Source organism: Habropoda laboriosa, unplaced genomic scaffold, assembly GCF_001263275.1.
Source record: "Habropoda laboriosa isolate 0110345459 unplaced genomic scaffold, ASM126327v1 scaffold440, whole genome shotgun sequence".
Taxonomy (NCBI): Eukaryota; Metazoa; Arthropoda; class Insecta; order Hymenoptera; family Apidae; genus Habropoda; species Habropoda laboriosa.
In genome coordinates this window covers 350,036-365,939 of record NW_017100710.1, presented here as the reverse complement: position 1 = coordinate 365,939, position 15,904 = coordinate 350,036, and the positions used below count along the sequence as shown (strand labels likewise).

General features: G+C 36.9%; 2 protein-coding genes across 5 annotated transcripts in view; one reads left to right on the top strand and one right to left on the bottom strand.

Moving 5' to 3' along the window:
• LOC108577025 (UDP-glucuronosyltransferase 2B30-like) overlaps positions 1 to 10,945 on the bottom strand; it is a 14,302-nt gene extending 3,357 nt beyond the window's left edge. The window contains exons 1-6 of one of the 4 annotated variants that reach the window (XM_017940108.1): positions 10,810 to 10,945; positions 10,407 to 10,483; positions 9,335 to 10,134; positions 5,197 to 5,613; positions 3,211 to 3,442; positions 2,133 to 2,361 (exon numbers count right to left, since the gene is read on the bottom strand). In XM_017940108.1, the coding sequence (XP_017795597.1) occupies positions 2,133 to 2,361; positions 3,211 to 3,442; positions 5,197 to 5,613; positions 9,335 to 9,739 (1,283 nt within the window). In that variant the 5' untranslated portion in view covers positions 9,740 to 10,134; positions 10,407 to 10,483; positions 10,810 to 10,945. The other 3 variants (XM_017940109.1, XM_017940107.1, XM_017940106.1) reach the window with 3 other exon arrangements.
• LOC108577029 (calcitonin gene-related peptide type 1 receptor-like) overlaps positions 1 to 15,904 on the top strand; it is a 213,834-nt gene that overhangs the window by 86,848 nt on the left and 111,082 nt on the right. The window lies entirely within an intron of this gene.

Below are 15,904 nucleotides of genomic sequence, written 5' to 3'. Positions count from 1 at the left end.
CCTCGAATAAAGCGGTTTCGATTGTGCGTGGATTTCGAATCAATTTACGTACTTAGCATATTCTTCCGTGTGAATTAAGTGCCGCTGCATACAAGAAACTAGTGCACCGAATTCAAGTACACAACGGACAGTTGAGCTTGGGAGAAAAATCAAACGAGAAGCGTGTCTCATTTCTCGATCAATCTTTTTTTCCTGACATTTTTTACTCCTACGAAAGTTCTCACAAGAATACGAAATTACTTCATATTTGTAAAGCAACTGTTCGACAGCAGTATGATTACCTATACCTTCGAGAGCAAGTCTCGACACGTTTACTCTCAGACAGTTGAGCTATGCTCTCCGACAGTCCAGCTCAGAGGCAGTGTCCACTCGCGAGAGGTACTCTCGAGAGCAATCGCTCTCTCTCGCGATAGTTTTACTTTCAAAATGGCGCGTAGCTTCGTGTTTAGTTCGATGTAATACAGACAACGACTCTGGCTGGAATTTCTTATGTTTTCCTCGAGTTTCTTATGTTTCACTAGCAAAAAAACATCGCGAGCCTCCCGCAATGTTTTGGTACGTGAGGTTGACTAGGCCCAAGTTACATACTTGAGGGTCACTCACACGCATAGGATTTTTCCTAGAACTGCTTCGTGTAACAGTGAGCAGAAATCGGGCAGATCGTCACGTACGCAGTTAGTGCTTACAGGCCTACTACTTAGCATATTCTTTCGTGTGAATTAAGTGCCGCTGCATACAAGAAGCTAGTGCATCGAATTGAAGTATACAACGAACAGCTCAGCTTGGGAAAAAAATCAAGCGAGAAGCGTGTCTCTGCGAGCTACACAGCCACAGTTTCACGGTATGTGCATGCGTGAATAATATATATGTATACATACATACACAATCAAATGATTGATTTAATTCAAATAGAGGAGAACCTACGTATAGCTAATTAGATCAATTGTTGCAACAATTTCGTTTTATCGTATCCTAAGTTTATTTTTCTTCCAATAAGATGTGTTGTAGCTATGAAACAACTACAAATTAGTTTTTTTTACTGTTGTCTCCCCGAGACATATACGTATTCTACCCTTTTCTGGAAAAATACTGTCTCTTAGTAAACAACTAAGTCTTTACACACGACCTACTTCGTTTGTTATTATTCTAACGACAATATACGACAATTGACACGAAGTGCAGATGATCAGACTTCAGTTTTCCGTAAAACCGGGGTATGGTTCCCAACTACGCCGATTTTCATTTGCGCGGACAGTCGACGTTTCTAAACTTACGCGTAGTTCGACAGAACACTGTGTACATATACACATATGTTTAGACTGATATGTAAGATCATACTTTTTTCTCTGGCTTTCATAGTGGATACACAGTTAAGAAATGCAAATTCTGTTAGAGTCTTGAAAGAAAACAAGACGGAATATTAAGTTATAAATATGGTCATTCTCTTACCTTGAGCCGCATTTCTCATAACTTTCCCATCATTCCCGGGAAAAATGACAATTACATTTTTCGTTCCTTAGAATGCGTAGAATCATGCTGTAAAAAAATTTTTCGTTCCGGCCGTATGCCACAATTGACCTTTTTTTAACATCCTCCTTTAATAATTTTACATAGTCAGATTATTCGAGGCTCTTGATTTTACGAAAATAAAAAAATAGCCTCTTGATCTTAAAAATTGTAACGGTCAGGCTCCACCAAACTAATTTAGGGTTTAATTCATCTCAGAATGTTTCTGACGAACTTTCGTGACATTTCGGGAATTTAGAATTCTTATTTTATCTTTGCACTCTTTCAAAGCCTCAAACCACTGAAATTTCATCGATCGATTTGAGAATAAAGAAAATTCAATAATTTGCTACGGTGAACTAAATCGAGCCTCTTGATTTTACATGATTGCAAAAATTATAGCTGAGTTAAAAATTATAGTTGAGTTTCTCAGATTTCACCAAACTGATCTAAAACTCAATTCTTCTCAGAATTTGGCCAGATTTTGTGTTATAAATGAGGAAATGAAATGTGTTATAATACATTGTACAGAAGATTGAAAGCCTCTGAAGTCTTAGATCCTTTTTATTGTTAACACACTGCATAAATTCGTTTAAATTCTTAATTATTAAGAAAAATACACTTACCTGTACGTTTCGTCGTGTAAGATCGTATGGACGGCGCTGCTTAAAGTTTCTATCGTGATATTTTCTGTTGATCCAAGGTTCACAGCTATTTTCTTGTTATTCATGTTCCTCATATTTGTCAACTGATCACCGAACAGAGGAATTCCAATCATAGGGATTCCAAAGTAGATTGCCTCTTGCGTACTCATCAGACCTCCGTGTGTGACGAAAGCTTTTGTGTTCTTATGTTCTATGATTAAAAAACAGAAAGAAAGGAATTTATTTGAATTAAATTATCGGTGATTTTATTCGAATTTCGTTGAAATTTTCAGTACATAAACTGAAGATAAACTGAACATCAGTGGGCGTCTCGTAAAAATTTGTAGTGCTATGGATCAATATGGATTGAAAAAATTATATCATTAACAAAGCTAAGAGGTAAAAATTTAGAAAGTCAACGGCATCGCCGATTTCCACGATTCTTAAATATTCGGTAAAAACCAACAAACAAGAAAATAACAGGGTGCCCCACGTAACACTTACCACGATTTTTCAAGCACTTCCGGTGATCTGACGGAAATGTGTTTTAAACAAAAGTTGATCAATTTTTAGTCGACTACAAGTTGCAATAAAAATAATTTCCAAAAAGATTTTTTTCCAAAAAACAGTCGAGATCACCTTCATTTTTTAAATAGCATTGCATATTTTTCACATCATAGTATTATAGCTCGTTTCAAAAATGTGGTCTTTGAATTCCTTAAACGTTTTCGTGTAAAATTATTCTATTTGTGTTAAATTTTATATGAACATATCCTCTGCTGGAAATAAAATCATTTCAAAATCAATTGAAATCATGAATTGCTAAGTTTTACGTGAGACACTCTGCATATGTAAATTCAATAAAACATGAATTTTCGTTTTATCCTGGAAGAGCTGCAATCTTGCAGTTCTCACGGACGTCGGGTATAATTGAACATAATTCACGATTCTGACGAAAGAAAAGGTGGAAAATGTTCTTGGAACGTGTTCATTTTTGACGGTGTTGTTAGCAAGTTTCCTCGAACCAGGTGATTATTAAAAAAGTTATTTAATTACGTACTGAAAACGGACACTTGAGAGAACCAGGGCTGAGTCATGACGTTCTTTGGCAGCCCAGGAAGCAGATCCTCTTTTTTCGCAATTTTCATCAGCACACGAACGGGCGCAATCTTTTCGAAAACTTTGTAGAAAGTTTCGATGAGAGGTTTAGAGAAGGTCTCGATTCTCACCATCGACCCGAACGAGAAGTATATGCAACCGTGTGTGCTCTCGTCCAGCCACTTTTGCACTTCCTGTTTTAATTGAACAGCGAATTTAGAAGGAGATTCCGTTTTCTGTCTTAAACGAGGAATTTTGTTTCGTCGCAATTTTATTTTATTTCGTTCCTGTTGTCACTTCAATGGGACAAATAGTTGGATTGGAAAATGTATGGTTGTGTAGCGACCAGCTACAGCGGAAAACATTTGGCGAGCAGACTACCAGCACGGTTTATGACGTGCGCGCTTGAAAGGCTATTTTTGAGGAAACCGTTTTTAGCTTATTTAATTTCTAAAAATTCGACAATGCATGTCCGCGTAGAAACTTTCTCCGACGGCCTCAATAGCAAATTGCCGCATCATAAACCAAGGGTTTCCGAAAGGTCAGCCGTACGAGGCCCAGAGGCCCGAACCGGCAGGTCACGAGTACTTGACCTGGAGGAAACTCAGCTGCCCGCCAAGTGACGTCAGGGGAAAAACCTCCCCCGCCAAGTGACGTCAGGGGAAAAACCTCCCCCGCCAAGTGACGTCAGGGGAAAAACCTCCCCCGCCAAGGAGGCCAGTCAGGCACGGACCTCCAACGCCGACAGTCCATTTCAATAAAGATCGTGCTAATACCGTGAGGGTACTTAGCGCAACCCTACTCACGTCTCGTTATTTATAATAATAACCATATTCCTTCAGTTGCAAAAAAAAAAAAAATAGAGAAGAAAATTGAACGACTCGCTTGGAATTAAAAAGTAATTAAGACAGAGGATACGTAATACGAACTCGAGGTTGGTGAATTGACTGGACAGTTGCGTGCTCGCGAGACTTTTTCTATGGCTTCGAATGCATTACGTTAATTGCACGTTGCATCATAATCTCGATCAATCATCGTAATAGTATCCCAAGATTCTTGCATTCAGGTCAAGATAATGTGTTATTTATAGTAGAATTTTCATTTTTCTTGTCCCTTAATTCTATCTTCTTTCTTTAACACGTGTGAATAGTTTGTAAATAATGAAATATTTTTTATATGGAAGACGATGGTGTTAGTGTTCTATTATTTTGGACAGGTATTTTGAAATTCTAAGGAGTTTTCTATTCACGAGGGAATTTCTTTTCTTCTTTCGTTTCCCGCAGGATCAATTTGTCCCGAAGACGACGAAAGTTTCGGGAATAACAGACAGGATGTTTCCCAATCATTGGAGGATTTAGAATTTCTCGAGATTCGAGATTTCTCAGTGAAATACATTTCAAACTTCTTTAGACAGTAGGAAGGAATTATTTGTAGAGAAAAACTGTTAGTATATTTTACTGATTCATATCCAGTATAGTAAACTAATCCTTCTGACTTCTCAAAAAAACTCAAGTCGTTTGGTCGAATTTAAAAACAGTTGCACAGTTCTAAAGACTATCCGAGTATTAACCCTTTCGTTACTGTTGGCGCCTCTAAGCTCGCACTATATCCTTGGAGCCTTTCGCTGCACTTCCACCCTAATTCGATACTTCATTTCGTCCTTACCCACTTCCATCTTAATTCAACAAACCGACTTTTAAAACGATACGGCCAAAATAAGAAATTTCGCAGCCGTGGTTAAAAATTCACCGTCGGTCAAAATCTGCCGTAGCGAAAGGGTTAATTGGGAGTAACTGTATGCACATGGGAGTCTGACAGCCTTTCTGACGAGTCCACCAGAAGTTTCCCGTCTATCTTCTCTATTTCCTTTTCACCCGTCGTAGCCTAATCGCCACAGAGTGACTTTTTACCTGGACGATTCTTCTATCGTTAAATCACAGATACTCACCGGCGGTAGAGATGCTGTCTCGTCCTTGACGTGCAAACCGCCTACTTCGATGATCCCTGGAGTCATCGGTTTGATGCCGTTCACGCTGTGATGCGAGTTGACAAGAATCGCGGCCAGATTCTTGTAAAGTTCCGCAATCGTCGCGTTCGTGTCGAAGTGTTGTTTCACATAGTCGACCTGTTTAGCTGTCTGATAGTTGAGCTGCGCTGAGATCAGGTTCGTTAGAAAGGTATTCATCAGCCTCTCCCAGAATGTCATCTGCTGGTCGAACGGTGAGAATATACTCGGTACGAAGGAGGGATGATGGGGATTTCCTGTCAGGCTGGCTTCCCACTCGTGGAAACTCGAGGTCATCACGCCGATCATAGGTGCGGATAGGTGGGTACCGAATGCTAGGTAACATGGTGCGACGAATAGCTGGAAAAAGTGTGCGGAATCTCGCGTTGGTTTTGTATTTTTGAAATTAGTGAAGAGATCTTGCTGAAATCACTGTTAACCCTTTAACCTACAACAACGTGTCAGACTTGTGACAGAGATTCTGGTGGAGATGTGAGAAAAATAGATATATCGGTAAGAAAAATTCATCGTAATCCTAACTTTCGTTTTAGCTTGTAAGATTAAGGATTCCTAAATGTACTTAATTTGTAACAGATTAGCATTTGTTGCCTGATACAGTAGTGAAACATTAAATGGCGGACGCTTAGATGCATAGTCAGGGAAGAAATCGTAGGTTAAGGGGTTAAGACGATCATTGTCGACGATAAGATATTCCGCCTTGATTACCGTCTTTCTGACTCGCTTCCTTTGTTTGGAAACAAGTGGGAATGTAAGTTAGGGACATTGTGAGAAGCGTGTGTCAATAAAGTTTCGAGAATACTTCGTTTAACCCTGGAATTCCTGCGGCAGGGTCACCAGAGACCCCTGATTTGCTTAGGAATGTAAGTTAGGGGTGCTGCGAGGTATGACAATAAAGTTTCGAGAATAGTTCGTTTAACCCTCAAGTGGCTGGGTCACTAGAGGTACGCTGATTTGCTTAGGAATGTAAGTTAGGGATGCTGTCAGGTATGACAATACAGTTTCGAGAATAATTCGTTTAACCTTAAAGTTCCTACGGCTGGGTCACTAGAGACCCACCGACTTTAACACTTTTCGGTGATGATTTGTCGTCTTATTGAAATCAGTGTGGCCAGGATTGTGTGTCGAATATAAGTATGGATTCTGTGATTTTTGGAAAACTGTGTAAGTGACGAAATAAGTTTGTTAGTGTATTTAAGAATTTACATTTTTACTGAAATATAGTAATTATTGTTTCGTTCTGTGCGAAGTCTGTCCATAACCTAAAATTCCTACGGTATTCCGTGGAAACTAGAAACTCGTCGATTTTTATTATATCGAAAAAAATTCAATAATTTTTAATCTCAAAATTTTCTACGTTAAAGCTACCTAAAGTACGCTTCTAAATTTAAAAAATGAAAGGAAAGGAAGAAAGAATTGTAGAAGTTTCTACGCTTCGAAATTTTTTTGAGGTTATGTGAAGATGAGAATATTTCATGGAAATGATTTATGATGTTGCATAGAAGTGAATCAAAGGTGTACGTATTTCGTGAAAATTGATTTAAAGCTAATTTAACGAATTAAATCGAAATTAATTTCGTGATATTATCTACGTAGAAGTGAAGACTCATCAAGTTTTATGGAGTAATTGAAGAATTAATTACTGGTATTTAGGAATGATTAACAAACGTGGTATTTTATCAAAGGAACCTAATTTATCTCTGAGTTATATTTCGTTTCCAGTCTACTATATTATCTTCGATTCTCCATTTACAATTAGAGAACCTAACCTTCAAATTTGATAAAAAAAGTTAGCGCCTTCTCATTCCACAACTTTTTCCTATTTTTCTTTCTTTTTGGTAAGACTTTTTTAGTCTTTCAATTTTTTCTATTAAATTCTATTATTTAAGTTTTTTTTTTCGGTAAAGCCATTATGTGTCCCTATAGAATTTCCCTGAATTTTCATTAAAATATTTTTCGCTTCCGAACTTATGAGATGACCTGATACTAGTACTCGCCAGAGTGATTGTGTAATACATACAAAAATGAAATTCTACATTTCTGAAGATCTGTGATCCAAAGTGTAGCTAATACTTTTCAAAACGAAATTACAATGACGCGAGGTGTTTTCAGGGATCGAGCTCCGTCAGACTAATGAAAACAGCATTATGAACTGCAAACTTATTCTGTTTACACACTCGGCTTGGGTATTAGTTACGACACGAATATACGTGAGAACTAAAATCAGCGATGATAAATGTTCGTGCATCGTCATGATGACGGTAAAATACCGCGTGTTTGCGTCTTCTGCACAAAAAAAAAAAAAATTGACAAAAAGTACACAAATCTGGCCAATTGAGCTCCGCTGATATTACAGTTTTCTGTAGGAAAAGTGTGCGTAAGGTGTATGTAAATACAAAAATTGAGATCGAGAAAGGAAATTTTCTGTAAAATTACAATTACAAAGGTAAAAGAAAGAGGATAAAGAAATTGCGAAAATTCGAGGAATTGAATTTATATGAAATTTAATAAAACGGATGGATCGAAGGCTTGATTAGTGAATGTTCTGTTGGAATTATCTCGATTAAGTTTCATCTCGCCTTCGCAGTCCCTCTCATTAAACCATTTAACAAGCTGAGATGCGCTGAACTTTTCGAAACTTTTTTCTCTGTAAGTTTTTCCTACTTCGTTCAACTATTGTACGAAAAAAAGGATAATAAAAAATTGAACGATAGATAATTTGTGAATTTCTTGTCAGGATAAAATTGAAGAAAAATACAATAAATCGAGCGTCACAGTTTTAGCGTAATTTCATTATGTTTTTTCTGTAATTATTCCGATAACGAATAATTATGCCACAGCGTATCAGTAGATAATATCACGAATACGTGTTTCGAATAGTTTCTAGATAAAAGTGTGCAACGTCTGAACGAAAATGTTTAGAATTAGATCGTGCGGAGGATTTCGCTTGCTAATTGTCACTTGTTATACAAGCCGTGAAACGATGATTCATACATGTAAAAGGGAATTATAAAATTGCTTCTCCGTCGCATGTGTGATCTTTCGAACGATTCAATTCTGTTATCTAACACGTCAAGTGCGTTCAAATTCACTTTACTTTTATCTTACTTTATCGTAGAATTAGTAAACTGAACGTTATGGAAGTCTCTTGAAATCGTTACTACCGAAGCGATAATAGAGAACCACTATTTCTAGGCTGGAGGAGTAGCGATACTCGTTTGACCGTCGTGGACAATGACGTTCGTTATTTATCTTCCTAACGATGAAAACAGTGTCTTTATAAACAGTGCAAATTTTATCGTCGAGAAAAATTTTGGCGAAAGTAAAATTTGTCTAGAAATCTCAGATTCGTTAGCTTTGAGAAGAACGATATTGAACATCCGGAAGTGTGAGAGGAACGATATGGAAAATTGAAAATTTTGAGAAGAATGGCATTGAAAATTCGAAAATGTCAGAAGAATGATATTGAAAATTTGAGAAGGATGGCGTTGAAAATTCGAAAGTTTGAGAAGAACGATATGGAAAATTGAAAAGTTTGAGGAGAAAGGTATTGAAAATTCAGAAGTTTGAGAAGAATGGTATTGAAAATTTGAAACTTTGAGAAGAATGGCATTGAAAATTTGAGAAGGACGATACTGAAAGTTCGAAAGTTTTAGAAGAAAGAAAATTCGAAAATGTCAGAAGAATGATATTGAAAATTTGAGAAGAATGGCATTGAAAATTCGAAAGTTCGAGTAGAACGATATGAAAAATTGGAAAATGTGAGAAAAACGACATTCAATACTCCAAGGTTCGAGCTCAATGATCTCGATTGAGGTCCACTTGAGATACCCTTTTTTCCAACTTTCCCTGATAAAGTTGTTTACTCCTATCGAACCATGATTACAAGGAGTGCGCTATTTACGATACACGATCAAATATCTATCACGAAAACGCAACGAAGCGAGCTCCAATACTTCCCTAACGTCGAAATACATTTTCCCAGAAGCCTGAACAACGATAACTTCATAATACCACTCCGTCGAAACCTGAAATCCACGCAAATACACACTTGCAAACGTACCTCTACGATGATAAGATCATACGGCGGATTTTTAGGCGGATTCTTTATCAGCTGCTGCAGCTTCTCGTGCTCCATCAAGCTACAGATTCTGTCTCCAGCCATGTACACCAGGCTTCTCATGTCGTTCGTGCTGATTCGTTCAATAAGAGACGCGTTCATGTTGTTCACCACCGGTTCCAAGCTTCCTTCCAGCGAAATTTCCCTATAATTTGCCGGCGGTTTCTTCAAGGGGAAATGCGTGACGACATCCACTTGGTGGCCTCGATTCGCTAAACTGATCATTAGCTGTTCTCCCATGACCCAATGGCTCTTGCCATTCAGCGGGAACAAGCCAAGAATTCGTAAACCGTTGCACCGACTACCGTACACCGATAACGTCACAAGAATCGATAGAAGAAGCCTCATGGTGACGTTGTGTGGAACTTGGATTGCCGATTCACTTTCCAACTTTCTCACTGTTTTTTTAAACGTAGATCGATCGAACGTGTACCTTTCGATGGATAAAACGTATTTTGGACGAACCAAAAGTCTGAACACTTGCCGCTGCAGACAACTCTTTACACTACGGTTAACACGTTGTTGAATTAGAATTGCTATCCATCAGTCATGACGCACGCTTCCAACCGATTAGATAATAATGTTGACTACTGCATAGGATCTTTTTCCTCGGCAAACGGTTGCTGTCGAGAAGTGAGATTGTCGGTGTGATGCAGCGGTGTTTTATGTAGGTTGTTCCGCGATCGACTGGCTGGTAGCTGGACGAAATTTTTTAGGTTAAACGTCGCGATTTCCTTTTTCTCCTGTATTATTCAAAGAAGAAAGAACTCGGATTATTCACTTCCTCGTGATAACGGTAGTTGGGAATAGGCGTTCGTCGTTTTCAATGGAGTACTGTGTTCGTTGTACTTTCTTTTTATTTATCTCAAGTTGTAGTATCGTTGTTTCAATGGAAAATTGTGTCCAGTGTGAATTGAAGTCTTGAAAAATTTGTATTTATAGTATTTCTTTTTATTTATCTTAAATTGAGGAATATGTGGATTATATTTTTGTCGAAGGAAACCAAATTACTCACTTCCTCGCGATAAGAACAGTGGGAAGACAGGCATTCGTCGTTCCAATGGAAACTCGTGTTGGGAAGTGTTGACAAATCTGTATGTACAGGATTTCTGTTTTATTCATTTCAAATTGAGGAATACGTGTAAATTGTATTTTAATCTGATTAATGAATTCTCGTTGAGGCATTCGATTGACGTTATTGCTTAAGCTTTTTTGAAATTGTTACGAATTTCTCTTTGATAATTGACAATTAAGCAGACTCCCTTTCGTCCACTGTTGATCACAATCGGTTAAATTTCTGGAAGAACTGTAAATACAAATTGCGAGTCTCGTTATCGGACTCTGATTAAGCTACCAACGTAGTTTGGCCAAAGTTACCGTTGTTTTCTCTTGAGTAAATAAAGCTGAATAAGACTCACAATTTTCAGTAACAGAGCTACTAGATTAGCCTTCCATAAGCGCGCTAATCGTTCCCTCAATTTTGCTCCACGAGAAACGTAAACGTGGCACTCGCGGTCGGCGACGCGAGAGGAACACTGTTTGCTGCTGTGTCTGCGGAAGACAGAGGAGGACTGATCTGTGAATTCGCCTCGGAAGTTATTCGAGACCGCGAAATCTATTTGTGTAGCGGCAGTAAATGTTGGAACGAAATGAACGCGAGAGATGTGCACGGATTTCCTTTGGAAATTTTTCCACTTTCTTCTCTATCTCGGAAGAAGATCGTAATTTGTTGCGAAATTCCATTTTCCTTGAATAAATGTCGCGGTGCTGTGGTTTCAAGGATGAACGAGTACCTCGGTTGCAGGTAGATCGAAGATTCTGTTAAAGAGGGGCGAAGAGGTGTTTAGGTGAAATAGATGATTTTTGAGAAAGAAAATGACTTGTAATTTATTGAAATTAGGTGAACATAAAATTGCTTGTAATATTGCACGTGATTTTTTGGCCAGAAGTTGCGAAATAGTTTCATATTTAAACAACTGTTTTTTAAGAGTGGTTTTACATATTTTAGCGGGGAAATCATGTCGTTTCGTTGGATAAAAATTTTAATTACGATTTCCTGAAAGTTCACCAACTGAAAAACCTTGAGAGATGTTGAAACTAAATTTTAATCGCACGTTCCTTGTAAGCAGATGAAACAATTGATACCAGGCTTTTGATATCTCCTTATTCGGCAACTTAAAAAAGAAAGTAGAATTTTTGGGAAAATGAAAATGAGCAATAGGCAATATTTATAAATGTTCCTGAGAAAAAGGACGTCTTTCTGACGTTCGCTGGAACATTTTCTCTCTTTTCTTCGTGAGAGATAAGAAGTTGTAGATACATTTAGAAGAACCGTCGAAACAACGTTAAATTCTGCAAAATTGTTCTTTATCGTTTGAATACTTTTGCACAAGCATGGGGATTAGATAATTAAATGACGGCGGAGGAAAGATTAATTTTTTCGAGTAAGATAGAATTAAATACGAAGAGATGAACACTTTGGTAGATTATATTTAGAGCTGATACGAAATAAAAAAATGAGACGCGGTGTTCCCAGAACAGAAGGAAGTCAGACGATCGTCGACAACTCCAAACCGGTTTCTACATATTTTAGTATCAGTTCTGTGTAACCCGTCAGTGTCCAAAATTTAGAAGGTTTATTACTGTGTAAATGTGATATTATAGATATTTAAAGAAACGTACTTTGCATGCAAAATAGAATTCACGTTCCTTGGTTTGTAAATGTTGTACATTATTATTTGTAATATTTCATATATCAATATTACACACTGTGATTAATAGTAATTTATACAGTGCAACTCCGTGATATTCCATTTTGCAGTGTAAATTTTCTAACCGATAATATTCATAATTTAGAATATTATGCACAGAAGTTTATCTTCTAATTGAATCGGTGAGATTAGAAACGGCTTAAGTCGCTCCTATTCTTTCAGAAACAAGGCAGGATATTCTTTTAAAAAATTTCAAAATCAGGATTAATCGTTTTTAATGCCCCGCTTTTGAGCCATTTTAGGGTCAATTTCAAGTTTACAATTAAATTCAGCGAGACCGGAAGCAACGTAGAAGAATTTTTTTTATTTTGAAAATTGAATGCAAAATTAATTTTCTGATCTCGCAAAATTACTTCAAAGTAAATATCAGTAATATTGATATTAATTCAAATTAAGAATTGATTTCCAAAAAAGAAATTCGTGAGATCAGGAAATTAATTTTTAATTGGCTTTTCAAAATAGAAAAATTTGCCTTTGTCGTTTCTGATCTCGCTGAATTCAATTACAAATATAAAGTCGACCATAGAACGACTTAAAAAGTGGAATATCAAAAACGATTAATCCTGATTTTTTATTTTCACACGGAGATTCTATTATTTGCTCCACTTTTCGCTCCTCAACATTGTTGGAACACTCGATTAGACTGTCTTCCGTATATTACGTGTCACACGTATCTACGATCAATGGATAAACGTTGAAACGTGCGATGCGCGATTCCCTACGGGCATGATTAATGTGTATTCCATCATCCACCATCGACGTGTATCACTGCCACAACGACCACCTGATATTGACGCAGATAAAATGTACTTATTTGAGTTGCCATTACTCCTGACTGACTGAGCTCGAGTCTTCATACTCTAATTGCAAAAACGTTCCACTTTTACCATTTACTGCACACACTTTTCCTTCAATCGTGCATTCATTCGTAATGCTTTCCTTTCTCGTTATCTCTTATCGGTGAATTTTTCCTAACAGCAGTACAATACTGCAAATGTTTTTCGTTTACTTTAACAAGATATCATTGTTTGTTTTTTTTTTGTTATTAGTATTGTTAAGGTTTAATCTGTCGATTAGTGCGTTTTTAAATTGGAGATACTTGTTGGTTGAAGTGATAAGAAATGAATTATGAACTGTGATTGTGTTCATATTTTGATAGGATTGTTTTGGAAGATTTGTAGTGTTAAAATTTTAGCCACTGTGTAATATTGGGGTAATTGTTGAAGAAGAAAGAAAATTTGATATTCGTAGATTAATCGAATTAGATTGATTTGTGAATTTTAGTAATTTTCTGGAAAATGATTTTTTTTCATTGCTCGATGACAGGATGAAATATTTTATTGCTTGAAGCGAGTATGTTAATATGATCTATGATAATATTAAAAGGAAGATTTATCAAGGAAAAAATAATGCGGAGGAATTTTCAAAGTATAAATTGTAATAGTCGAAAGATTATATTTTAACAAATTTTTGGTTGCATTATTTTTTATAATTTTTCATGCTTTAAGAAATTTTAAGTTTGACAAATTCTCCATTGCAATGAAACACATGTCAATTCCCCTGCTTGTCACGTCTTATCGCAACCATGATTCAACATATCACACATAAATGCAAGTTCACCATTAATATGCCATTTACTTAGATTTATCTCATTCAAAGAAAAGAAAAAACATAAATATTAAGCCCAATTAATTAAAAGGAAAAGAAGAGATACTCGAACCAGCGAAACTGAACGGAAAAAGGAATAAACGATTTTCCAAGCTATTCAGAAACCTTATTCAGAGATCTCCTCGTTAAATACGAATTTCTTTATCCTACATCTTTTGTATCGAACATCCGCTATCAAATGTAAATTTATTCTTAAGGAATTCAACAAAGATACACATGAAACACTCGTTCAATAGTAATTACCAATTCATTACATATGGAATTCATAATTATATACGAGTATAGTATGAAAACTGTGTGCAGATATTTAATAATAGAGAAGAACATTTTGAAAATGTGCCGCAATACTAATCATTATATGTGAACTCAATATTACATCTTTCTCTTGTGCAGTAAAGTAAAATCGGAGCAATTCTATTTTTCACTAAATGGGTAGTTTATAATTTACGAGAAAGAGTAATTTCCTTTAAATTGTGATTTCAGGTTGGAACAGAATATAAACAGACGGGAGAATTTGATTTGCAAAAAGCTGAATTTGGAGTACAAAATCTCTATGGCGAATAAAAAACTAACAATCAGTGGTATTCTTCAATACCTCGACTATCTATATTCACAAGTTTACTGTTAATCCTACTACGGTGTTTGGGTCTTTATGACCCATCGCGTTTTTATTTCTTTAACACTAGGTTTACGGACATATCTGGTATACCTATCTCTACGGCCACGCGTCAAATGAAACCGCATATTTTCTTTAAAAAGCAACTTATTTTATTCAAAAACAACGTATTGTACACTATGAACGTATAAATGAATGCTAATATGAACAATATATTTATATAAAATTTATAATAAGCATAAGTGGTAAGAGAGAAATGTAATCGGTTTCTGTAATTGTCCTAGTGAAATTCGAAATGCGTCAAAATGGCGCGTCCCGTAAACCTAGTGTTAAGGACTCCCGTCGTTGTCAAACAAATGTTAAGCTTAAGAAAGCAATTTTGTAGAAAAGCTTCATTTGCAAAGGAGTGAATTTGATTTGCAAAACCTGTACAGTCACCTTTAATATACAGCTCGACAATGGTTGATTCTAGTCACGTTTAGTAAGGAAAAGGTTAATTGGTCAGCTGATGATGGTTTCTCGCGTTGGACAAATGTCGCAACATTATTCCATCCATTACCATTTTCACGGATCAGCATTCCCATGTTTCTTTTTTTCCTCTCCTCGATTCACGACTCGATGTTTTTCCATCCCATATGTTCTCCCTCGACACGCACCCGATCGATGGATCGACGTCGCCGCAAACACGAGGTTCACTTCATCGCGCACGGCAGAACGTCAGTTCAAACGCGATTTGTGGTTTCACACGTGGAAATTTAACGCAGTAACTAATTCTCGCGGATGTTCTCTCGGTGGTTTCCACGTTGTTCGGTCCCGTGAACACGTTTTGCTTTCACCAATGTTCGCTAGATCATCGTACAGTCTGTTCGAGTGTGTTAACCGTCGAACGACTGGTCACAGTTATTCAGAATCGATTTCGGTACGGAATTGGAGGAATTTCAGCTTTGTTCGGTTTTGACGGATCTGTTAGACGAAACGAACGATTCGGACGGAATGATTAACCCTTCGACAGCGAATGGCGCGAGCCAAAGCCGGGTCAAATATGACCCAATGCTAAATCTTTTTCGTAAGCAAGCGAAACGGAATCTTTTTTGTTATTTAACTAGGTATCACAGCGGGAGATGAAATTATTCGACGGTTTTGCATTGTAACGATTCATTTTCAGATGAAAACCTAGTTATACCGAATTTTTATTATTTTCTTTTTTTACGAAGCGCTGATGTTTACAAATTGCAAACATACACTTGGCGACACTTTAGGCACTATTATCTGTCGCATGGACGTTATTTTGTATCGGCACTGCAAATCGCCACTTGAGAACCACGTGTTACAGTTTTGCTGATTTATAGATCTTCAGCTCTGTTTAATCTGAACAAGATTTAGCAGGTAAAAGCGTGGAAAATTGAGGGCACGTACCATCGATGGAAATGAATTTTTTTCAAAGTTATCGGTTGACGC